The sequence below is a fragment of the Pyxicephalus adspersus genome, chromosome 6 (genome assembly GCF_032062135.1).
Source record: "Pyxicephalus adspersus chromosome 6, UCB_Pads_2.0, whole genome shotgun sequence".
Lineage (NCBI taxonomy): Eukaryota > Metazoa > Chordata > Amphibia > Anura > Pyxicephalidae > Pyxicephalus > Pyxicephalus adspersus.
In genome coordinates, this window is record NC_092863.1 from 84,899,080 (window position 1) to 84,924,100 (window position 25,021).

The 25,021-nt window shown below is 37.4% G+C and overlaps 1 protein-coding gene across 2 annotated transcripts in view; it reads left to right on the forward strand.

Moving 5' to 3' along the window:
• The window catches only part of ANKRD55 (ankyrin repeat domain 55), a 61,001-nt gene that overhangs the window by 19,049 nt on the left and 16,931 nt on the right, over positions 1-25,021 (forward strand). The window contains exons 2-8 of one of the 2 annotated variants that reach the window (XM_072416420.1): positions 2,892-3,014; positions 7,212-7,342; positions 13,659-13,768; positions 14,870-14,930; positions 18,964-19,092; positions 21,126-21,310; positions 23,128-23,295. In XM_072416420.1, the coding sequence (XP_072272521.1) occupies positions 2,892-3,014; positions 7,212-7,342; positions 13,659-13,768; positions 14,870-14,930; positions 18,964-19,092; positions 21,126-21,310; positions 23,128-23,295 (907 nt within the window). The remainder of the gene's footprint in view (positions 1-2,891; positions 3,015-7,211; positions 7,343-13,658; positions 13,769-14,869; positions 14,931-18,963; positions 19,093-21,125; positions 21,311-23,127; positions 23,296-25,021) is intronic. The other variant, XM_072416421.1, reaches the window with a different exon arrangement.

The following is a 25,021-nucleotide window of genomic DNA, read 5'->3' on the forward strand; positions in this document are numbered from 1 at the left end:
CACATTCCTCACTCTACTCACTATGAAGGTAGAAAGAAATGCCTAGTTTGTTTTAGCATGACACTTTAGGGCCCATTCAGAGCCACAGGGCCTGATTTATTAAAGCTCTCCAAGGCTGGAAGAGATTCACTTTTATCAGTTAACCTGGAAACTTGGCAAGGATCTGGGCCAGGATTTCTGGCAACACAGATCCTCTTCCAACAACTGTGTGACCAAAATCAAAATGTTGCCGCGACCTGCAGCCACGTGCAAAAACCCCTTTCACATGTAACGGGTTTGAAATACCCCTTACAAAGGGTGTTTTTCCTTGATTTCTTGAAGGATAAAACATTACTAGCATATCTCCTAACCAGTACTTTACTGGGCAAGTGACTAACAAGGGGCTGGTATAACTAACCAAAAACAAAAACACAGGGTTCAAAGAACATACCTTATACAAATATTGAATAAAGTTAACAAGGTGTTGTGGTATGATATTATGAAGTTGTATGATGGTAACATATGTTGGAGTTTTCTAGACACAGAACAGTTAGACAGTAAGAACTGTCTCTGCTTAGAACTCGTTAGACAGTAACCCTTCATATGTTCTTCTTTCCTGTTCCTATGTTTATTAGTTAAGCCTATCTCTGCTTTAGTAACTGTATCTCTTCATTTTAAAATAGATAAACCTTCCTCTGTTATAAGTGTATGTAAACCCATAAATTTCTTTGCAGTATGTGAAGTATATTTAATAGTATTAAGCTTTATTTCTCAAAATGTTACAAAATTTCCTACTTGGACACCTTGTCCCCAACACAACAACACAAATTTGCTGATTTACAATTAGAAGCATTGTTGGCAGCATGCTGTGTAAACTCCAGTTGTCTAGTGGGTTTATTATTTTGTCTGCAGGACAGGAGTTATGCATGGGATGATTTGGAACACCAGGCTGCATTTTTGCTACAAACTGCCCAGCAGCAGTATAGCGTTGTCAGCCTGCAACAGGAAGTAACATTACTGGCATAATCTCTAGGTGACAAAATTTAGAACAGATTCACAAAACAATATTTGTTTAAGAAACTGTGTACAGAAAGGCACAATGCCAAACCAAATGAAAAATAGATCTGGGGCTCACATACACTTTAATTATTTCAGCCTTATCAGTGCCCAGCCAAATATTTTTCATTTAGACTATTTTACTTTAAGCTCACGGCTTTGTGTAATTAACTGAATGTGTTATTTTGACACCAGCACTCCTAAAAGCTGCTAAGAAATTCTTAGAAAAGGCGTATTACGTGTGAACAAGAGAAATCAAGGGACTTTCTGATACTGTGTCACATAAACATTGTACAATATGTCCCAAGTTTAAGTCATAGGCTGTTTTGCTTGTGAAGGTTTTCATTTATCCAAGTCACAATATAACTAGTAGTAGTTATTTACATTCAGTTCAGCATATTCTGTAATTTTGAAGATGTACAATTTATCCAAGTGGCTTCCTCAGCTGAAATTGGTGTCAGGAACATACCCCAGTATTAATAGCTTCCAGGGTAACTGACTCACCTCAACCCAGTGCCAAAAATTCCTGCACCGTTTTTTCTTTTTCCAAATGTATGTTTTATTAATTTTTACACAAAGAATAAATTATTCGTTCCGGGATCACACTCATTTGGCAAAATCTTTGTTAGCAGTAACAAATTGAAAATTTAGCTCAACGCGGCTGCAATTATTGCTGCAGTTATCGTGCATCCACTAAAGCATTTCTTAGCCGAGTCCATCTTTATTAGCCAAGGCCGAAACACAGTGGAACCAATCTTCATTAGCCGAAACATTTGTTTGCAGGATCACTTGTTAGCCGAGGTGTCACTGTACTGTACTCCCAAACTGATTGGAAATGTGATTGTGAACGTTTTTAGTTATGCAGATTATGGTATAACTACTAGCAGTTATTCACATTAAACTCAGATTGTTTTGTAATGTTTTACCACTCATCCAAGTTGCTTCCTTAGCTCCAATATACATCAGGAACAAACTACTTATAGTCATAAGGGTATAAATGTTCATACCAGGTATTTATGACCTGCATAGATATAATCTCTATGATCATCATAAACAGTTGTAATTTTTTAAATGATCTATTAGTCCTAAACTTTGTTGCATGCAGATTATGACCAACAGCCTTTTACCAGCCTGTTTAATATGCATTGCAGTGGTTACTGCATGGCATTTCTCAAGGCAGGTTTACTGATGGTGACAACAGTGGAACATCATCATCTTAAAATGGTGCATACAATTTACCCCTTAAGTCTGGAACCCAGTCTTGCTTTGTGCAGGTATCTGATTGTGTTCTTTTGACACCAGCCCCTGCATGCATTCCAATGGTAATTGCATCTCAGGGAAGGTTTACTGATGGGGGCAACAGTAGAAGATGTCAGTATCTTGAAAAGGCCATATAAAGGCCATATTAAGATCACAGGGTACTTCAAATTTCAATTATTGAAAAATGTATTAGCATGTTTAGGTTTATAGGAGCTTTCAGTGATCAGGTTGACAAACGTTAGTACAATAAATATAAAGCCAATAATCTGTTTCTTTGACACTAGTCTAAAACTATAAACATGCCTACATGTGAATAAATCACAAGGATCATCTCCTTATTTTCTTTCTGTTCCTTAATTGTTCAATGAGCAGGCAGGAGTGGAACAAGGAATTTGTTTGTATAGTCACTCATTATTACCATGATTTCAGACAGAAAGATTATTCATCTGTACACATGATAAAGGGTCAAGACTATAACAGTATTGTGGGACATAGATCTTGGGATTTTGAACTGGAGTTCTACTTGGTTACTCCTAGATAACAGTTAATATTTGAGCAATTCATAATAAATGGGTTTTGCTTTGTTTTTTTTTAAGGTGATTCAGCAGAAGAGATCGACTTGAGTGTGGTATACCAAGCTTCAGCAAATGGTGATGTCAACACATTGACGGCAATCATCCGGGAGGATCCTTCGATTCTTGAGTACTGTGACAATGAAGGTACTGTGTCCAGGGAAACATAAGAAGAATTGTAATTGTGGGATATATTTTAGAAAGATTGGTGGAAGATGGAGAACTTTGAGATTAGATGGCAGCCTTCCTCTTCTGGCTTTTTAATTGGAATAGGTCACAATCCATGTAATCGGGGCAGTGAATGATAGCACTGAAAAATTATTGATTTTATCAGTACTGTCCACACAGTCTTTCCCTTCCACATCCATTTCTCTATTTTGGAGCATTTGGGTGAATGTGGTGTTCTTGTTTGGGTTAGAAACTAATCCAGAAGATAGAGTGAGATGGCTGGATCATGCACGTACTGATGTCTATAATGTAGTTTTAGGTTGGGAAGGGAAGGTACACTTCCAACTTGCCATTCAGCTTACTCTTTCTAGGGTGGAAATCTAGGTGGAAATCCGACCAATGAAAATCTAAAAAAAAAATGTATTGCAGAGTCTTTAAAATTCAATAACTAAATACTGCACTGTTGAATCTGTATTGAAGCTTGTCAGATGGCCTGCTTACATGACAGAAAAAAAAAATGCTACACAATCATAACATGATACTGGTCAATATTTTATTGAATGAAAACTGTAAAATAAATATCATTAACTTCCAAGCAGTAGTTTTTGTGCTCACTATTATTAACATCTCGGTTCATTAAATGTCAATAAATGCATTGATTTACCCAAAGCACAGCTGGTGTCAAGCTTCTCTATCCAAGGAATAATGCCGCTGATCAGAAGAATAATTTTCTGATTCTACAATATCACTACTGCATCTCTTCCTCTGTTTTACAGACTACAGACTTAAGAGTTCTAATATTTTAAAGGGGAAAGCTGTTCCCTCTGTAAAATTAGTTTTTTCATATTTTTCAGCTAAAATAGCTAAAACTGTCTCACCCTAGATAAGCCCTGCATATTTTTTTCCCCACAAGCAGGTAGTTAGGTAGTTTAAGTTGCACTTGCCATGAAGCAGATTGGAACATAAATATTATTCTGCCTCTGAACAACATCAAGAAAGTTTGGACAGCTAGTAGGTTGCAAGGAAACCACACTGATGCAGTTTTAATGTACCTTTGCAATGTCAATGACTAATTGACAATCAATAGGCCTTGAAAGGGGGCAGCAATAGGCCATGAAAGTGGCCAGCAGGGGACTAGGCTTAAGGCCGCTATGGCAGGAGTGCGAAGGCAGCCCCCAGCAAGTGTGGTAAGGGTTAGGTGTAAGTGGAGGAGAGAAAGGTGGGACTAGTTAAGGGCTGGGTCGGAAGTGAAGAGGGCGGAGAGTGGAGGGGTTAAGTAGTGGGTCCATCAGAAGCGAGGGACAGTTTTTTGCGGGAAGAAAAATTTGCCACCCGCCCTCCCTTTATTACGTACGAATGGCGGTTGGGGCTAGGAGGGTAAGAGTCCTATTGGTCAATTTTGGAAGGACAACCCAGTGGTAGGGTGCCCAATAAAGGTGTTATGGTGGGGCCCCTGAGGTGGTGCTGGGCGGCTAGGGGCCAGTGTGGTACAAAATGGTGAATTACATTTGGTGGAGCTGACTTTACCTTTTCTAGACCTGCAGCCTGCAGTGGTTAAAACTGGTTGATTTTGGAAAAAGTGCAATAGGGCACAGTCTTTAAAAAAAGGGGGTTGATTTACAGTTACTTATAAGTATTAATTAAATACTGTACATTAAATAGGGGTTGCAAATAACAGGCAGATACAGACAGTGACACAAGAGGAAGAGAGGACCCTGCCCCGAAGAGCTTACAATCTAGGAGGTGGTGGAAGTCTCACTCAGTAGAAGGAGAGATAGGGAGTGGTGGGAAGTAGTGAGGTTTTTAAAGAGATAGAAAAATATGGGTAGGCAAGTTTGAAAAGATGTTTTAAGTGCCCCCTTAAATGAGCAGAAACTAGGGGCAAGCCAAATAGGACGTGGAAGACCATTTCAGAGAAACCGGGACAGCTCTAGAAAGCATTGTAGTTGTGCATGTGAGGAGGTTATGAGTGAGTAAGGATATTAATGGAGTGAAGAGAGTAAAGAGAGTCGCTAGGGGAGTAGTTTTCTACCAGGTCAGAAAGGTAAGATCTGTGGGGGGATTTGAACGCAAAGCACAGGAGCATGAATTTGATTCTACCATCTAGCCAATTCCTTGCAGCCTTCATCTGATTCTTTATTTTGCTGCCTATACTTATGTCCCACATTTCCATGACCTTTCTTTTCTCTTCTGGCTCCTCTCATGGCATTTGGGGAAGCACCATATCTCACTGGTACAGCATTAGATGGCACTCTGCAAATGTAAATACCCTGGTGCCAATCCCAAACATAGATGCTTGGTCACAATGCTTGGTCATTTATACTTGGTAAATGCCCACATATGATATGGCACCTGATCTCATCTCACCAACTATGTGCCAACTGTCAGTGCCATATGTACAATTCAGCAGCCTAATGAAGATAGGTATCTTAGGTGGCTATGAGATTACCCTACAGTCACAGCAAGAACCCAAAAGTGGCAGGGGGCACAAGGAAAAAAATTAAAAGTAAATAAAAAAACAAAAAAAAAATCATGCTTTTTTATCAATTTAGTATAATAAGCAATCCTATAACCCATCAATTTTTATCGAGGGTTCCTAAAGAGGTTGTTTTGGCTAACTGACCCATCTGTTGTTGCCTGCAAAGTTTTGGGTCCATCATCATTAGGATGAAAGCAATATTCTTTTTTAGGCATCTGCAAGGGAGGAACTCTGACTTCCATTGTAAGGAAGCATTCTTCCCAAGTGGTCCTGATGAATTCATTTTAACAAAGGAATTCGCTGAGGCCTAAAAATTATTAGGTAAAAAGGTTGAGAAAGGCAGCTATACCTTGAATTTATTTTTTTTTTTGATTGAATAACTTTAAGGCAAATAGGGAGCACTTTCTGACTTTAACTTACCGGTAGTTACATTTCAATGATTGTTTTCGCTTGCTGCCCGGATTTGCTGTTTAAGTTCCTTTAGAAATTATATTTGCAGTCTGTTGTAGACACAGTGATGCATAACAATCAAACAGGTTGATTTTCAGTGATACAAAAGATGACAAATCACTAGTGCTGTTTTGTTACTTTAGGATGATTCACCATCGTTCACATTATAACTCTCTCTAGAGATAGCATGACCTGTGGCTTGATTACTCATCTCTATAGACTAGAGCAGCATGATAGGGATATAGTATAGTGGTACAGATCATCAAAATTACATCAGTATTTTACAGATTGTTCAGCAATAAACTGAACAATAAAAGTTAGCAAACACACAGGAATATTATTCATGTTATAATGGTCACGATCTATAACATCACAAATTCATAAAGTTAAAGAGATTTAAAAATAAAAGTCATAAAATCAAATAAACATTCAATTTGAACTACATGGGGATATAGGTTTAGTTATATATTAGCTTTAAAAAGTACGTGTATTTTTGCACTGTTAGGGTAAATCCTTTCCTCCTTCTGTGTCACTGTTTATATCTGTCATTTGCAACCCCTATTTAATGTACAGTGCTGCTTAATATGTTGGTGCTATATAAATCCTGTTTAATAATAAAATATTAATAATAAAGGGGCAGTGGGCCATTTGCTTTTATTAATTGTACCAAGAATGCACCTGGAGAGTAAAACCCTTCTCTTGGATTTACAGGCTGCATACAAGAATAGATCCAAGTAATATGGGGGACAGGAAAAAAGAGTGTGTGGGGGGGGGGGGGGGGGATTTGCACGATCGAAACCTTTAAATACATTAGGGGTATAAATAGGGGTCAGGAAGACGGTATTTTCAATATGAAGCAATACCGAGAGCTTTGGGATAAGACTTTAAACTAGCAGGAAGAAAGTTCAAAATGACTTTAAAAAGTATTATTTTACACAAAGAGTAGTGGCTCTTGGCTTGTCTATAACAGACTTCCTGCAAAGGTAGGGAGTCAGCCAACACTAAATACATTTAAACATGATTGGAGCAAACACTGATCTATACTCAGACAAAGGGTTAAAAACACAAAAAAGGAGATGAAAACTTAATAGATCTTTTTCTCTGTTATTACTCTTTTATGTTCCTATGTTAGAAATGTTGCAAGTTAAAATTTTAACAGACACTTTGTACTGTTTTCCTAAATAGATGCTACTGTTGCCATGCTCATACAAACCTTTGGATGCATAATGCTGACTTTTTTCCACCAGGTTGCACACCACTGATGCACGCCGTTTCTGGGCGACAGGTTGATACAGTGAAACTACTGCTGAAAATGGGAGCCAACATAAATACACAAGATGCCTGTGGACGAACAAGTCTTTCACTGGCCACTTACCTGGTAAGAAAATATCATCTATATAGAGGAATACATGAACCTATCTTTTAAATAGTAATTGGTGTATATGCTATGCAACTAAAACTTCCACTTCAAGTTTTGTAATATTCATTATCATGAATTATTATTTTTATTGCTTTAATTTTGCATGTACATACATATATATGTTGCAGGTATGCACTTATCACAGTACTGATCTTTCCTGGGTAAAGGTAGTAGAAGGCATAGTGCATATCAATTAGAACATCACAGCAAATCTCCAAAAACCTCTTGTTATAGCTGCTACATGGCTCTGCATTTCAGATTACTCCACTATAATAAAAAAGTAGCCTGGCACTAGGAAGAGATCACAGATTGAAAAACTATAAGTACAGACAGATCTAATCATTTGATTCATATATGTTGCTTAGGACAAGCCTAGTCCTTAAAATAAATTTCACAGCGGGTCTTATGTTATTTTCCTGCAGCTATCTTCTGCAGTTCAAGCTTTTCTAAGGCTCAACTGATTTATATGCTGAAGTTGTTGGGTGTCTTTAAATGAGAGGCGATATATGAGGTCTTTCTGCTGGTTAATCCTCAGAATTGATTTAAAAAGGACACTCTTTGGTTAAACGGCTGCCAGCTCACATGCAGGAGGAATGCAAACAATAAATGGGAGTTAAAATACTGTGGGCATATTGAGAATTAAGGTGTGTTGTGCAGAACATGGAATCTTTTAAGGATCATGAGAATCAAGGGAGGTCTAAAATATACAATAGGTAAATGTTTTTATTAACTATGTAGCAACTAAATAAAAATAGATGTGGAGGTGGCTATAAACTCATTAATAGCTGTCCCTACATCATTGTTCTTGGTTTACCTTTTTTCATACTAGGTTGTTTCTTAAATATGAAATTTATTATTTGGCAATTATTTCCCTGATGTCAATGACAGCTGCTTCCCCTTTTTTAAGATTTGTGCTTGTAGATTTACACAGCTAATGCTTGACATTTAATTTGCTCTTGTATCATGAAAACTGCAATAATGTAATTTTAAAGAGGTGACCACAGAGATAAAATTGTTAATTAAAGAAAAGGCTTAAAACATAAAGCAATTTTACCTTCTTGAAAAGTACCTCTTTGAGAGACTAAAATGAAGTGCAATATAGACTTTATTTTAATATACACCAGGATTGCCCAACAGGTGGATCGCGATCTACTGGTAGATCGCAAAGACAACGCGAGTAGATCATGGAGCCCTGCCTTTCAAAATAAACTCTACCGCGCACAGGAGTTAAGTCCAACTTTCCATTGTTGGTAGATCATTTTGACTTGGTCATTTTAAAAGTAGCTTGCAAGCCAAAAAAGTGTGGGCACCCCTGATCTAGACTATATTTTTGATCTGTTTCCCCACATGCTACCAGCTTCATCACATAAATGTCCATACTGCTCAGGGAAAAATCATTAATGTTGTTTTTTTTTTTGCTGTGGTTATTCAGTGCTGTTTACCTCTTCTTACCATTTCAGCCTTTCCCTGCCTACGTGCAATACTTCTATTGTCAGCTACACATTATTACTGTGGTTAACAGTAACAACTTTAAAGCATACATGTATATTTTATAATCACATCCGTTTGTTGTCTTCACCAGTATATGTGAGAGAATGCAGAAGCTCAAAAAGAAGACAGTTGTCACCCTATAACAGAAAGCATCAAAACAAAGACCTTTATGGGAGGATCACATTCTTTTTCTTTTAAAAAGTTGCAGGTTCAAAAAGGATGGAAAACATCTTTGGAATTGTGCTAATGTATTAGTCATTTAATGGGATTTTATTTACTGGGTTCGGATCTACTTTAGGCAAATTATAGTTCATTGCATTAGACTTGGACTGTATGCCATGAAGCCATCAGTGCTATTCAGTAAAGCCAGATTAGACTTTAACGTCCCTAGAGGTAACCCCGAGTGTGACTCGGGGTAGAAAAAAGTATGTAAACCTATGGGAGGTAATAGTAAATAGAGCCTTACCTGATCCACCGGCGTCCGGCGTCGTCCATCGCCGCAATCTCCGTCTTCTTCTCTCTTCTTCCGGCCGGCTTCTACATCCGAAGAGTCACCAGGGAGTTCCCGGTGACGTCAGTGTGTGTGTACATTGCTGGTGGGGCGGGACGGGAAATTCAAAATTTATTTGTATTGCATTCAATACAAAATAACTGTATTGAATGCAATACATTGGATTTATATGTGTAAAAGCAGTACATTGTTTTCAAGAACATGTATTTTACAGTATATATATTAGTATAAGTATAATATGTATTTAAAAAAAATAATAAAAAAATTATTATTTTTTTTTTTAAATATAGATTTTTTAATTTATTCAATGTATTATTTTTACATGATTTTGTGTTTCAAACTTTATTATACTCATACTATTATACTATACTGTAAAATACATTTTCATTAAAAACAATGTACAGCTTTTAGACATATAAAACCAGACAGAAATGAACCGCTAGGGAGGTTAATTAGCAAGTCTCCAAAAATAGGCTCTTTCAGACCTATTGGGAGTTGTTGAGTACCATTTCTGTACATGGTACTTTGCACCCTGGAGTAATTTTAAACCACAAGTCTAAAGAGCTCTTTATTGGCTACTAAAATATTCAATGTCTCAAACTGGATTTATTTTACAGTTTCCTTTCCTATATTGAAGCAGTTATCATAGATAAACATCAATACAGCTGTGTATATGAAATACGATAGCTGTACAAAAATCCACGCAGTATGAAAGCCTAATAACTTCTTGTCCCACTTCAGAAGATCAGATCTTTGAGAAGGACAGAGATTGAAGCTTCTTTTAAAAATGCAGTAGCCATACTAGAACACAACAGACACAGCAGGGTGAAGTAATATTGATATGACTAATGTTGCACCAGACCTCTAATTTGTTAGCATGAACATAGTGGTTGCCATTTTGTCCTCTTCCGATATGAAGGGTCATACAATTAGTGTCATAATGTAACAGCTGTGATTATTTTATATAAAAGGGCTTTTCATTTATCCTTCAGTGTTCTTAATCTGACCATGAAAGTGATATAAAGGCGTAGGGTTTAGAGGCCTGTGTGACAACAGTATTTACAATGTCTAAATTATGAGTGCAGAGGCGAAAATATCAATCTTTCTGGAGGTGTAATTGTGACAGACCTTTGTAGCAGTGTACTGCAGCTTCACAGAATTATTAAAGGTCATGTATTAATTATTTCACTTCTCTGAACATCTTGTCTGTTCAATGACTAGACACCTGACATAAGAGATGAAATCTTTATGTCCCTGGAAGGTGATGAAAGCAGTGACTCATTCTCTGAAGTTTGTTTGTTGTACAAAGTGCACAAAGACATTAAAGATGGATTGATAGATGTCTAAGGATGACCAATAAATAGATTTTCAGGAGGTCTTGGCAATTCAGTCGTATGGAAAGCCATCAGACAGATTTGTACAACTGAAAGCTTTAGGAGCCCATGCTAACTTTTAGAAAAGGCACCTCAATTAATTCAGCTCCTACACCAGTATACCCCTATGGACCAGAGCAATTTTTACATTTCTGCTATGGGCCTGCTTATTCAATTGTAGGGTTGTCATGACTTATGATCGCAAAGCAATACATATAAACAAGCAAGGTTTTTAGAGTGATTGAAAAAAATATTAATAAGAATTAAAAGTGAAAAAGGCATGTGCATGGGAGTTACTTTGCACAAGCAATTATGTCAAACTGTGCACTTAACTGTGTATTCACCAATCATTCCCAACCAGGGCTCTTACAGGGGTTACTGAGGGTTCCTTGAGCTGTTTTTGCCATGTTGCCTGCCTAGTTTTGGGTCCAACCAAATTGGAAAAGCCAGTGCCAAGATGCCAATTTTCTTTTTAGCTTCCTGTAAAGGTGGATTTATGAACCACCACTTGTTTTTTTTCTCACTAACCCCAATTTTTTCCCTCGTCCCTAAGACCTAAAAAATATTTTAAGGGTTCTTCTGGGGGTAAAAAGGTTGAGAAATTCCAGCATATGCAAACCTATAGGCAGACTCAGACCTGCCTTGGAATTAAGTACGGTAATTCTGCACGGCTCCTGAGTGACTGGCACCTTGTTTGGTCACTTGCACCAGGTCAGCCCTGGTCCTTAAAGAACCCTCATCTGAAGATTTGACAGCAAACAGAAAATGTATTCTCTGTGCTTTACCATCTTCCCCGTGCCAGCAGTTCTTTAGAATGAGGAAGCCACAACCTCATTGTCAGTCTGAACATTGCCTATGGGCCTGCTATGAACAGACAGAGAGACACACATGTGTGCATTCTGTTAAGAGTAGCTATTTACAATGTATCTATTTTTTTCTCATTTGCATAAGCAAAACCTAAAATAAAAAAAAGTTAGGTTTAAAAAAGCCTTTCCTGTTTTTACATTTTTCCTTTTATAATGTTAACATAATTGTGGTGTTGTTTTAAACAGGCAGAAGCCCAGAAAAAAATATATTTTTTAGTAAGACTGTGGTTTTTACACAAGGTTCATGCAAGATTTACACATTTTATTTTTGGAATAATTTGTAAAAATATAAAAATCCTTACCCTTTTACCTTTTATTTTAAAAGTATTACTGGTCAAACTGTAAAAAACTTCCTTAACCTTAAAAACTTTCTTTATCACAGGTTATACCTATTACTATGAAATTGATGGGCATTTAGCCAAAATGTTAATATGCTCTGGAGCATTACTATTTAATGAAAGAGGTTCACTGTACAGTAATGGATACATGAATTTTTCTGTGCTTGGACTACTAGTTATGGCCCAATGTCTAAGGAAAGACATACTGTACCTGGCAGATAATGTGGGCTATTACTAACTCTAGAGAGAAGGTTATTTTCACCAAAGGTTGTAACCCAAAAGCTTTTAGAAGGGATAGTTTCCTGTGTGCCCAGCCTGATGGTTATAATGAGAAGGTGAGTTTTAGGAATAGAGAAAAGACAGACCATCTCTTGAAATTGCTTTTGATGGCATAAGGTAGCTGATGTGCATTCCCAAAACATGGATTAGTGAACTAATAGTGCAAGCTAAGCTCTGCTCATAAATAGAGTTAGTAAAAATGAGAAGGTGAGTTTTAGATATAGAGAAAAGACAGGCTTTTTTAGGGCACGGAGTGTTTTTCATAAAACAATAAACTTTATTTCAATCGAAAAAATTCTAAAACTAGACAGAGATGACTTATGCTAGTGCCTAGTGCTAACATAGGAAAACTAAGCTAGGTAACATATTGTTCACAGAACAATAAATGTTATTTAAATTGAAAATATTCTAAAACTAGACAGAGATGACCTATGCTAGTGTCTAGTGCTAACATAGGAAAACTAAGCTAAGTAACAGGTAAGCATACAGTGCAAGTAGTTTTGGTCCTGTTCAGACAGCAGTAGTTTTGTTTCTCACCCGACACATTTCGCTTGATAAGGCTTCTTCAGGGGTTTGTTGGGGAGACCTTTTGAGTTGTAGGTAATAAGAGAGGTCAGAAATCTAATATTTATAACAATATAATGGTTTTAGAGTAATCAGATTGATGCTAACAACTTAAGAAGCCTTACCAGGCAAAACCCGTCGGGTGGGAAATAAAACTATTGCTGTCTGAACAGGACCAAAACTACTTGCACTGTACGCTTACCTGTTACTTAGCTTAGTTTTCCTATGTTAGCACTAGACACTAGCATAGGTCATCTCTGTCTAGTTTTAGAATATTTTCAATTTAAATAAAGTTTATTGTTCTATGAAAAACACTCAGTGCCCTAAAAAAGCCTGTCTTTTCTCTATACCTAAAACTCACCTTCTCATTATTACTAACTCTAATTATGAGCAGAGCTTAGCTTGCACTATTAGTTCACTAATCCATGTTTTGGGAAGGCACATCAGCTACCTTATGCCATCAAAAGCAATTTCAAGAGATGGCTATATGATTCACTGGATCAAACTGCCTGGACTATCTGCAGTTCATGGCACAATTACAGATACATGGCTCACTAAAATGTAGGTGCTAGGAGATGATGAGCACATACCAAGATCCTAAAAACTATGCCTGCACCTGGCTCATAAGTCTGGTTAGTTTTCTCACCAACGACATGTGCACATCAAGGCTGTATTGTTGTCTGCACTATGCTGCAGTATGCTGCGTTGCCACAACTTGCTGAACTGCAGTCCTACAATTGTCCAATAAGTCACCCTAAGATATAGTGCTATAGACAGCCTTAATGGAGTCTGGTGACACTAAATAGACTAAAGAATGCAAAGAAAAAAACTAATATAACTTGTCATTTACAGGGATGGCTGGAAGGCTGTGTTAGTTTGCTTAGGAATGGTGCCAAGCAGAACATCCCGGATAAAAATGGGAGACTTCCCCTGCATGCTGCCACTGCTGAAGCTGATGTCAGGTAGGTAAACCATAGTATTTAGGTTGCAATTTCACTTATCAATATACAATGCTGCAAAAGCAAATTCCTACAATTACATTATAGCAACATTTACAAGTATAACAAATAGTTGCATCCTAACAAAATGTCTTTTTAGTGGCCTATAAAATTTTTCTTTAATAGATCTATGGCCCTCTTGTTTTTTTTTCTGCATGTCCTGAATGCTGCAGATTAACACCACCTAATGACCGCTCTCTGCAGCATTCTATTGTGATCCCAGAGAGGTTTCTTGATGTACCTCTTTGGGGGGCGGGGGGACATAATGCCTTGGGCACACACAATGAGCCTGATTTCTTAAAGCTCTCCAAGGCTGGAGAGGATACAAATTCATCAGTGAAGCTGGGTGATCCAGCAAGTCTGGAATGGATTTCTTCAAAGTAATTTGCTAGCAAATGTTTAGAACCTTTGACCTGATCCATTCCAGGTTTGCTGGATCACCCAGTTTCACTGATGAAAGTGTATCTTAAATCGCCTTAGAGAGCTTTACTAAGTCAGGCCCAAAGTGGGTTGAATGACAAATGGTATATAAGACAACCTGGGATGCAGATCAGGGACAGGATAAATATTCTGCTGTTTACAAAAAGGTTGACTTTAATAAAATGGTCAGAAGTCCTAAAACAGCACACAAACATGGACAAGATTCTGCCTTTTCGATCAGTTTGCCTGGATAGAATGTGACCAAAATTTAAATATTCACAAATTTGTCCACCATGTGGAAACTTACCAGTTTCAAATCAGTTAAAACCATCATCATTCAATCAGTTTGCCTGGATAGAAAGTGATAGAAAAATACTTTTGATTGGCATTTACCAATATGTCCAATCTATCCACAACCAACTGGTACTCAAAAAATTAGTATCTCACAATTTAGCAACCAACATTTATCTGGCTGTTGATTTACCTGCAAGGTAAAAACATTACATATATACTTCTCTCAGTGCTCAAATCTCTTTGTATAAAAAATAAAACCAATGAGATATTGTGCATAGGGCAGTAAATATATTTCAGACATTTCCAGGTTCTGGTTTAGAATATTGATACAATTTCTGGGTTTTTTTTCAGGCTTCTATCTGTACTTCTGCAACAATCCACTTTAAATGAGATTAATCATCAGGACAATGAGGTGGGTGGTATTTCTGTTTATATTCTTATTTTTGGATATAAATGATACATTCTATCTAAATGCGACAAGGCTCAAAAGTGCCCACACATCAACATTTAATAAAATTAGTTTGTATAGGGACTGTGTTAAACAAAAGCAAACAAATGTGTCCACTATGTTGAATTTCAGACCCCTTGAAGTCAATTCAAACCATCATTTTAAGACATTACTTTAGGACTTCGCAAGTCATTGTAGGATGCTGGGGCATACCAGGACTGAATGAACATAATGTTCAGCCTGCTCTTAATGTTACGGTATCCTTGTCTGCCAATCAATATGGCTGAAGATCCAACACCCAGAAAAGGACTGGATGAAGATTGCAGAGCCCGCAATGGAACGAGGACAGGTAAGTATAAATTAAAAATTGCGATCAGACAGGAAGGTATGGTCGATAGGACATTGTCTGTCCTTTTTGCAATAAAGGACATGCCTGGTCGCGATTTTTATTTCTAGGGTTTAGTTCCTCTTGAAGGCACAATCTGATCCCTTCTAAGGACTCCTGGACGCTATCTCTTCTATTGACAAGCATATCCAATCTGGACAAACATTCATGTTAAATATTTGCAGAGAAGTAGTGGGAGATGGGAAATAGCATAAGCAGACAATACCAGTGGAATAATAGCAGCTGCTACATATCTTCTAACCTGTCTGATCAATGTTCTCCCCCCAAAAACTCTACTTGCCACCATGAGATCATCATCCCACATCTACAGACATCCTAAGAAAAAAAAATACAAATACTTTTTTACCTTTTTTTTTGATTTATGAAAAAAAAATATTCCAATGTGTTATGCTGATATCATATATAGCCATCATTAATTTTTTATAGCAACCACAACAAACAATGAACAGGCCTTATTTTGGGAGCTTAGTAGATTGTGATTGGTCAAATGCATTTTATTGAAGACTTTTGTGCCTAATGAAAGGCTTTATTGTGAAACAGTGGTGGTCACTTCCAAAAAATTTTAACCCAGGCCACTAAACCAGTGTTTTTCAAACAAGGTTCGCCTAGAGGTTGCTAGGGGGTCATTGAGCAATGAGCAGTTTGTGCCTCTTAGGTCAGTTTAATCTCCCTGGTGGTAATCCCGAGTGTGGCTCGGGGTAAATTTTCAGTACCAAAAGCAGGAACTCCGAGCCACATTTAGGGTGGAATTGACAGAGAGTTTAAAAAGTTACCTGGTAGGCGGTGCCCGTGGCATCCTCTAGAGGTGCCCACAGTGTCCTCCAGTGATGCCCAGCATCTTCTTCCCCTGGCGAAGCTCGGCAGGCATCTGCGGGGAACGTGCCAGCAGGGCATCTGCGTGCTAGCCTGAGGCTGTGGGGCGGGACTGTGCAGCTGGGAGGAGGGACCAGGCAGGAAATTTAAAATAATAAGTATTTTTAAATGTACCGCTTTCAAATTCAAAAATACTTATTATATATACCGCTATGGAGTTTAAGAGACTGCAATGATCTTTCTGGCTAAATGCAGGGGAAACATTCTTCCCATGGCAAGCAATGTCAGAGGCATTCTTACTACTGACCACCACACTAATGTACTGTGAGCTTTGAATATAGTAATTATAGAAGGGGTTCCCTGAAGACCTGAAAGTTATTCCAAGGGTTCAACATGATCAGAAAATCAAAAAAGGTTCCACTAGTCCATTGCCTCAAGATTGATTATCTAACAGTGTTTGCTTCTGCCCTTAGACAATAGTCACCCTTTACTCTGGGTAAAGCTGGTTATTTAATAATATAATAAGGTTGGGTTAAAAAATGACCAAAACTTAAAATTTTACTTTCAGTTTTTGGTGGGAATCTATGGTTATCAATATATCAGACTCCAATGTTGGCATATTGTGGTAGCTTAACACTTTTAAATTCTTCTGTATATGGCCATTTAATAAAAATAGAAAAAAAATTTGCAGAAAAAAGGGGAGTTTTTTTTGACAGATGTTATTAAAAGCCCTAACTGTCTTTATGCTGAATGTCCTGGTTATCTTTTGCAAATCCATAGTTTTGTTTTTTTAGCAAGCTCAGCGGTTTGATAAAGCTGGGAATTCTGGAGAGGATTTTTTACCAATGGAGACCTAGAAAGATTTAGGAGGCTGATATATAATTCAAATATAATATATGCTACAAATGGCTTTACAATACAACATCAGTGTTGGCTAAGGTTAGACTTTAGTGTTTGCATTATTTTGCTAGTCCCTGCAGGTTCTAGAGCTACTTTGAAAAAAAAATAAAAAGTTTTTTTGCGTTGAGATGTTTTCCTTAACAGTTGGACCCTATTTTTTATCGGTTTCAGAGGCACTTTGTTTTATTTAATTAGCAATGTTGTTTAAATGCTATGCTAAGTAAAATCCTGTATCTGTTCCGCTGTGTCTTTCCAGTTGCTGATACCAGTCATTTTCATTTGCCATAAGTTCTTCTTTATCAGTTCTTTCATTTATTGTGAAAGCTAAATCCAGTTGTTTTTGACTTGTCACGCTTTATCATAATCATTCAAGACTGAATGACTGATCAAGTAATAATAGAAAAATTTATACTTTTTAGTTTATTACATACTGTGTATCAGCAACCCTTGCCACTGTGCTACCGAAATCTTTTTAAGGGGTTATTTAAAGCAGAATTATTAATGCTGTTACATAAATGACTTTTATCAGATGGTAGTGCTTTGTAAAATATGACAGAAACATGTCAGCTATAAAAGGGTGATATTTAATTGATGGGTTTTGCCTAAATTGTAAAGTTCGGCTTTTAATATTTTAAATGGAAACACACCTTTTAAAGAGAATGTATATTCCCTTTAGTTGCATTTTTTTGGTTAAATAAGCTAAAATATCAACATGATGCTTAAATTTTTATGAATATATGGTATTGTTTTAAAAGGTTGTACTGTAATGATGTACATGATAGCCGCCTTGGTTGTACATGTTCTGGTTCCTGTTTTGCAATGCTACATCATAGTTATGGTTTACTGCTTCAATGCATGAAACAACCACCTTGTTGAAAACAATGCAATCCCTATTGTTGTTATCTTATCTCAACATTTGTTGATATGTGCATAGAAAAAACTGCACTTTGACAGCTTCTTTTAGTGGCTCATCTACCAATCTCTGTACCATTATTGGGTGGCACTTTCATTTGGCACTGATGCTGGTTTACTGGAGGAGTTGTAAATGTACATACTATAAATTGTGTAAATGTTCACCTTGAAAAAAAAAAATAAAATAAAATGTTTACCTTGATTATCAAGTCATGTGAAGGTGAAAAAGCTAAAAAAAATGCTTTTTTGCATCACTGAACATTCTCAACTAATTGGAATTGATTGCACTGCATTTCTAGTGGTGGGTTTCCCAATGATGACAACACCATGCATGCATAATATGTTTTAAAATAGCCAATTGTATTTTCCTTCAAAATATGTATTAAACGTTTTCTTAAAATATTGCCAGACACTAAAATTATGGGGAGAACAAACTTCATAAAGAGAGTGTCCTGGTCAAGATTTGAACCTGGGACCCAGAGTGCTAGCCACTTGGACCACCATGCCACCATAGAACAGGGTAGTTTATTTTCATACTTTCTGGTCTTGGACAATGAGTATCTGCCGTTACAAATTTCACATTGATTGGATTAAGGTGTTTTTACCAATATATAAATGCTATATTTCCAGAACTATTAGAACTGATGAGGCAGCCTGGAAAGTTGCAAAATGTCCTTAACATTACAAGAAACAGTTTAATGTGCCTAACTACTGCTAAATAACAGAGCCACTTGTAATAACTTTCCCCAACTTTCATATTCATATATTAAGGACAACTTTCTTGTTAATAAAGCTTCAGCTTATCAAAATGCCTGAAATATGGCACTGTGTCCTAGTGATTTGAAATGTTGCATTTGTTTTCCTTATACATAACATCTGAAATAGTTTACCACATGTCTACATTTGCTTTGTTTAGGCTATTTTCTATGTAGAATAATTATAATTCTTTGTATTCTTGTATGACAGGGAATGACATCACTTCACTGGGCAGCATTTCACAACCGGCCACAGCATGTACAGATCCTTCTCCAAAAGGGTGCTGATCCAACACTGGTAGACAAAGACTTCAAAACTGCTCTTCACTGGGCAGTTCAGGTATTCTTTTCCTAGGATGTGATCATGTAACTTCAGCACCTAACCTTCAAAAGTTTCTCTAGGAAAGAAACAGAGGAAATCTAAAAATGCCCCAGACATCATATAAAATAAATGGCATGGCAGTTTTAGTAATATATCTAAAAATAAAACCAGACTAAAACTCACCTCCTGGAAATTGTTAACTTTCTCAACATAACTGAATCCTGGAACATGAGATCTTCATTCAAGCAGTGCCTATAGATAGGGTATTTAAACATGACACTCAAAATTGACATTATATACTCATTCTTAGATGTTCCAGGTTAGATACCGATGATTAGTACTGCTTGAGGCTGTACACACATGCTAGATTTTTCTCTTTGGAAAAGATTGTGACAAATGACTGAAAGATGAACGAGCGCCGTTCTGCTCTATGGAGATGGAAGGGGGAGAATGAGCAAGTGGCACTCCGCTGCGCTCTCTACACTTCCATTGTGGTTGTTTATCTTCTGTCATTCATGGATCCTCCAGGATGGATCCACAATGTTTTGCTGTCCAAAAAGAGCAATAAAGCAAAAATACAGCCGCCATTCAACATATAAGCAAATACCAGGCCTTCTAAAACAACCTTCTGTGGACTTACAAATAAAATATAAGTGGGCACACAATTAGCTAACACATTTGCACAAACAGAAGACAGCATTTTAGGAGGAAAATCAACATAAAAACTGTGAAGCATAGTGGGGAAATGTTATGGTCAGAGTAGCATCATAGGCTGACTTAATTAAAGCTCTGATCTGAATCCCATTGAAATGTTGTTGAGGACGTAAAACAGGTAGGTATGTATGTAAACACAATCTTCTTGCAAATTAAAGAATTTTGCAAGAGTCAAAAATTCCACAAAGCTGATGTCAGAGAAGGTAGGGAGTTAATCAAAATGCCTTTGAGAAGCAATTTATGCTAAAGGGACACCAGCTTCTGAGGCCAATAGTGTACTTACGTTTTGTACATCATTACATCTATTAATATTTATTTAAAATAAATATTTAAAAATGCAAATTTTCCTTGTGTTTTAATTCAAACATAGTACCTTTATCTGAAGGCACTGTTTAAATCAAGATTTAATGTTGCCTGTTTAAATATGTTAAAAAAAAATCAGGATTTACATGGGTTGTCCATTCCTCTACCTTGTTCCCTGCACTAATTGAACTGTTAAAGCTCTTTGCTGGAATTCTTCCTCTTTAAACATGTAACTATTCCTCAATATTAAGCCCATTCAATCCTTAGATCCTATCTAGCTACTGTCCCATTTCCCAATTTACCACCTTTAAGAGACTTTAAAACTTCTGGTATACACTCTCATTATCTCTCGTAACTCTCTCAACTCCCGAAACATCCTCTTATCTGGTATTCCACTTACTATACTCTCACTGTTACAATCTAGCACAAATCCTGCAGCTAGTCTTACCTATCCTTGTAACTATGCCTCATCTGCTTCACTGACTTCCATTTCCCGTTTACTATTACATTTAACTGTGCTTTCCATTTAAATCACTGCTTCTAAGCCACTTACATTGCCACATTACAGTAATATACCCCTAAGTGTCCTCCCCGATCCTCTGATGACCTAATAATGATTTCTCACCTATAGCCCCTGATTCATCATTGAAATCCGCGATCGCGGGAAGCGCGATAATACGCGCGACCCGCGATCGCGGATTACCGCGGTCCGGGACTAGAGTGCGCGCGTCCACTCGCATCCTGAATCTGCCGGCCGGATTCCTATGATCGCCAGTAAAAAGCTGTCGGATAAGCGCGGCTCCGTGCGCGAGCTTTTCCGGTTGTTGAATAGCGCGATCGCGCGCGATTCCGGATCGCTAATACGAATGCGCGACCGATAATCCGATTTTGTTTGATGAATCAGGGGCATAACCTCTTCCCACACACAGCTCCAGCATTTCTTTAATACTACCATCTCTTTTCAAATTCCCACCATCATCCCATCATGGATATAACTGTATATACTATATTCATGTTTACCTCTTTGATTTCAGAGTGGAAACAGAGTGTTGTGTTCTATAATACTCGATCATCAGCAGGGCCAGTCTACAATCAACTATGACGATGAAAATGGAAAGACGTGTATGCACATAGCAGCAGCCGCAGGGTTCAGTGACATAATCTGCGAACTCGCCAGAGTACCAGAATGTAACTTACAGGCCCTCGATGTGGATGACAGGTACACTTTCAGTCATGTAATGCTGTGCTCCAAGGAAATGGTTGTTTGCACCTCATTATCTACACTCAAATTGGTATCAAATATATTTTAAATAGCGTGTGCTGCCGAAGAGGCAGGACAAAAATCCTATTAAAGTGTAAACATATAAGTCGAACTATTCTTACCTTCCTTATTGCAATCTTTCTACTATGTACACCAAGCTGTGCATGTGCTGTTTAGTGTTTAATGTGCAGCTCTGTGTAAAAAATAAACTTCTACACAAATGTGTGGGGTTTATGTCATTCCAGCCTGGCCAATCAACACAGCCAGACCCGAACCCAAAAGAAATCCTGGTACAGATGATGGTGCGCGCCACACAGCAAGGACATGTGGATGTCATTTAAAAAGTGATTTGGCAGATAAATGTATTTTATTGCAGAAAGAACATCGCTTGTCTCTTTTTCAATAAAAGACCTGCCTGCACACAAGACATTCAAGTTCCAGAAGTAACTGTGTGGAATGTTAGCAGCAGTGTAGATTTATTACCCATATTATATGGGAAACACTAACTCTACCTTCTCATCTTCCCTGTCTTAAAGTCATAAAAAATAGCAAAAGGCATTCAATGCGTAGGGATTGCATAGCAGGTGGCAATGTGTTCATAAAGAGAGGACTAGCGTATTATCTAGACCAGCAGTCGCCAACCTTTCGGACCTCACGGACCACTAAATTTATAATTTTAAATCCCACGGACCATTAATATGAGGTTTTTTTAAAGATAAATACATTTGTAAAACAATGACCTTCCTAATGATGCCTGACAAGGACTGTGGAGACTTTGATTCATTGATCAGCTCACGGATAGGTGAAGTATTACTATTGTCTCTATTATCATTAGTTGCATTATTTTTGGTATTACTAAAGAAATGCAAAATATTTGTTTGCTTTTTCTCACTCATTATGAGTTAATTTCATTTGAATCTAAGACCAAACAAAAAATGATAGTTATCAAAGTCAAACTATTTGATGCTATTAAATATAGCAGTTAAAGAAAATACACAGTTAAGGTCATACTTACCTACAAGAGCATCTGAGAAATAAACAAATAAAATAAAACAATCGGGGGAGAATTGGTATTGGCAGAGCAGGGTGACTGTTGTAATGGGGGAAACAATACTGAAGTAAATGGCTCGGCAACGGTTGCTTTATACAACTTAAACTACACTGACGTCACGCTGCGCCTATCTTGTTTTTCCGTCTCTAATACAGTTCATGAATTTAGTGCGATACTAAGGCGAAAATTGTCATTCAGAATATGAGAATTTATTAGAATATTATTTTTGTTTTTTTATTATTAACCCATAAAAATTGCAAGTAATGTCCACATTTTTTTGTGGACCACCAAACTTTTCTCATGGACCACTGATCCAGACCAACTTTTTAACACAAATTATATTACCAATGCAGGGTAATGTGACTAGAAAGTGGAATACGTATGTTTTTGGAGCAAAGATTTTTTTATATATTGTGTTCCCCATTTAAGGGAGTTTGGTGAGTGACTTGGAAGCTCATTTAACTAAATGTTTTCCTAAAGTTTTATTGTCTTCTCTAAGCACATTTATTGCAATTTATGCCCCAGGGGCTCCTGAACCTGTAGTTATTGTAGTTTTTCATAGATCACAGGTGTTGCTATTTTTGCCTACTCTACTGCTATCCAGAGCAGGACAAATACCATAGGCTCTGGGACCAATGTGGCCTCTCCCTATTTACACAATTTATTTCATTAACCTATAGTTACCCATATATTTTTTGTTAATATCTTGCCATTTCTGCTTCAGAACCCCTCTACACTGGGCTGCAGCTGCTGGAAAAGCAGACTGTGTACAGACTCTGTTGAAGTTGGGAGTGGATATTAACCCCAGGGACATCAATGAAAACACCCCTCTGACCTATGCCATGTACTGTGGGCACACTGCATGCATCAAACTGCTTTCTCAGGAAAACAGGTGAGCGTAAAATACACTTGGTACAGTATTTTCTATTCCTAATAAAATCTCTGATAATGCTTTACAACACAGAGCATCCAGCTCTTCTTTTTTCAAATTGGCTGCAACTTTTTCCAAACACTTCATTAAAGTAGATCTAAACTGGATGACATTAAGTTACTTAAAGAAATATGTATTATAAACAATTAGCCCTTTTCTTAATTATACACTAAAATGTTATCTATATTTTACCCCATGATCCCTTCCAGTCTCTGATTTCTATTTCCTGCCTCTATGCTCTCACTCCAGTGTCAGCTGCATATCATTGCTCCCCACCAGCTTCCTGATAGTGACACCAATGGACTAATATCTGAGCAATTAGCCATATGTAGTTATTGTGTAGCCTCAATCAGAGGCATATATGCCAGGCTAACAAAGCAGAAGCACACCTGGAATACAGTTGCTGTTCTATATCAGAAAGTTTTTGAAAGAAAATTTATGGTAGGACCCCTAGGTATTCTTTACATGAAATCTGCTTATTTAAAAAGGTTAAAATTATCCTTTGAAATTACACTAACATGGTAAATTTTTATGGCATAGTAATTGTCTTGGCCTTACTCACATTTAGGCTGCCATGGGTTGATCAGCATGTGGATCTGACACCTGCCAAAAATTCCTTGAAGAAGTTTATGATTTAGTTTAACCAAGGTTGTTGAAGCCACAAGCTCACAAATAAGGACTGTTATCTGATTCTTGACCTCTTAGGATACATTTTGCCAAACGCAGCGCAGCAATTATTCTTATAGACACTTTGACACTGGACTTTAGTTGTAGAAACGGCTGTGATAATAGGTTCTGACACAGTGATGTGAGCTCTGACATGGTCATTGCTCTCTGATTTTTGTTTTACAGCAACCCACTTATGTTATCCTTTTGTTTCATTTTTTTTTATTATATTATGTTTGTCTTTTTGTATGACTTGTTATTGCCCTATTGAAAAAATCAACAAAAATATTGAAAACCAAAAATTGCTTGAAGCAGAACTAAACCCAAAACCTAAAAAATTGTGACCACACGGGTCCTTTATTGCAGAAGGGACAGGTAATGTCTTCCTACCTGCCTGTTTGCAATTTTTTAATTGCACTCACCTGTCTCGTCCATTGTGGGTGCCGCCATCCACTTTCCTCTTTTCTTACGGCTTTCACTCTGCACTCTTGATTGGTTGGGTCAGGATGACGTAACTCCCACTAGGGCAAAAGAGTTCATTCAGTCCCAACTACAGAAGGGACTGTCCCATCTGCAATATAGCAAACGTACCTACCCGTTCTAATTGTTTTTAAGGTACACTCACCTCAGTCTTGCGTGCAGGTATCTTCACCCTGTCCTTCCTCTGGATTAGAGTTTCATTTGTCTTGCTTGGCCAGGCCAGAATGATGTAACTTCCATGCCAGCTAGTTATTTATTCCCAACAGCCACATTTCCTGGGATCATACATTGAGTTGCACATGTGCAGCTCAGTGTATATTTTATAAAGAATTGTGAACAGGCACATATGTTTATTGCAGAAGGTACATTACTTTCTGTAAAGCCTGCCTACTTGCAATTTCCAATTTTAAAATTTATTTTTACTTTTAACTGGCTATTTTCTGTTTATTTGTCATCAAGAGGTTAGACTAAGCTATAGGAACAAGTATAAGCTATGTTCTAGAAGTCAGATTACATGGTCTGAAGGTTGTATGTCTGCTTA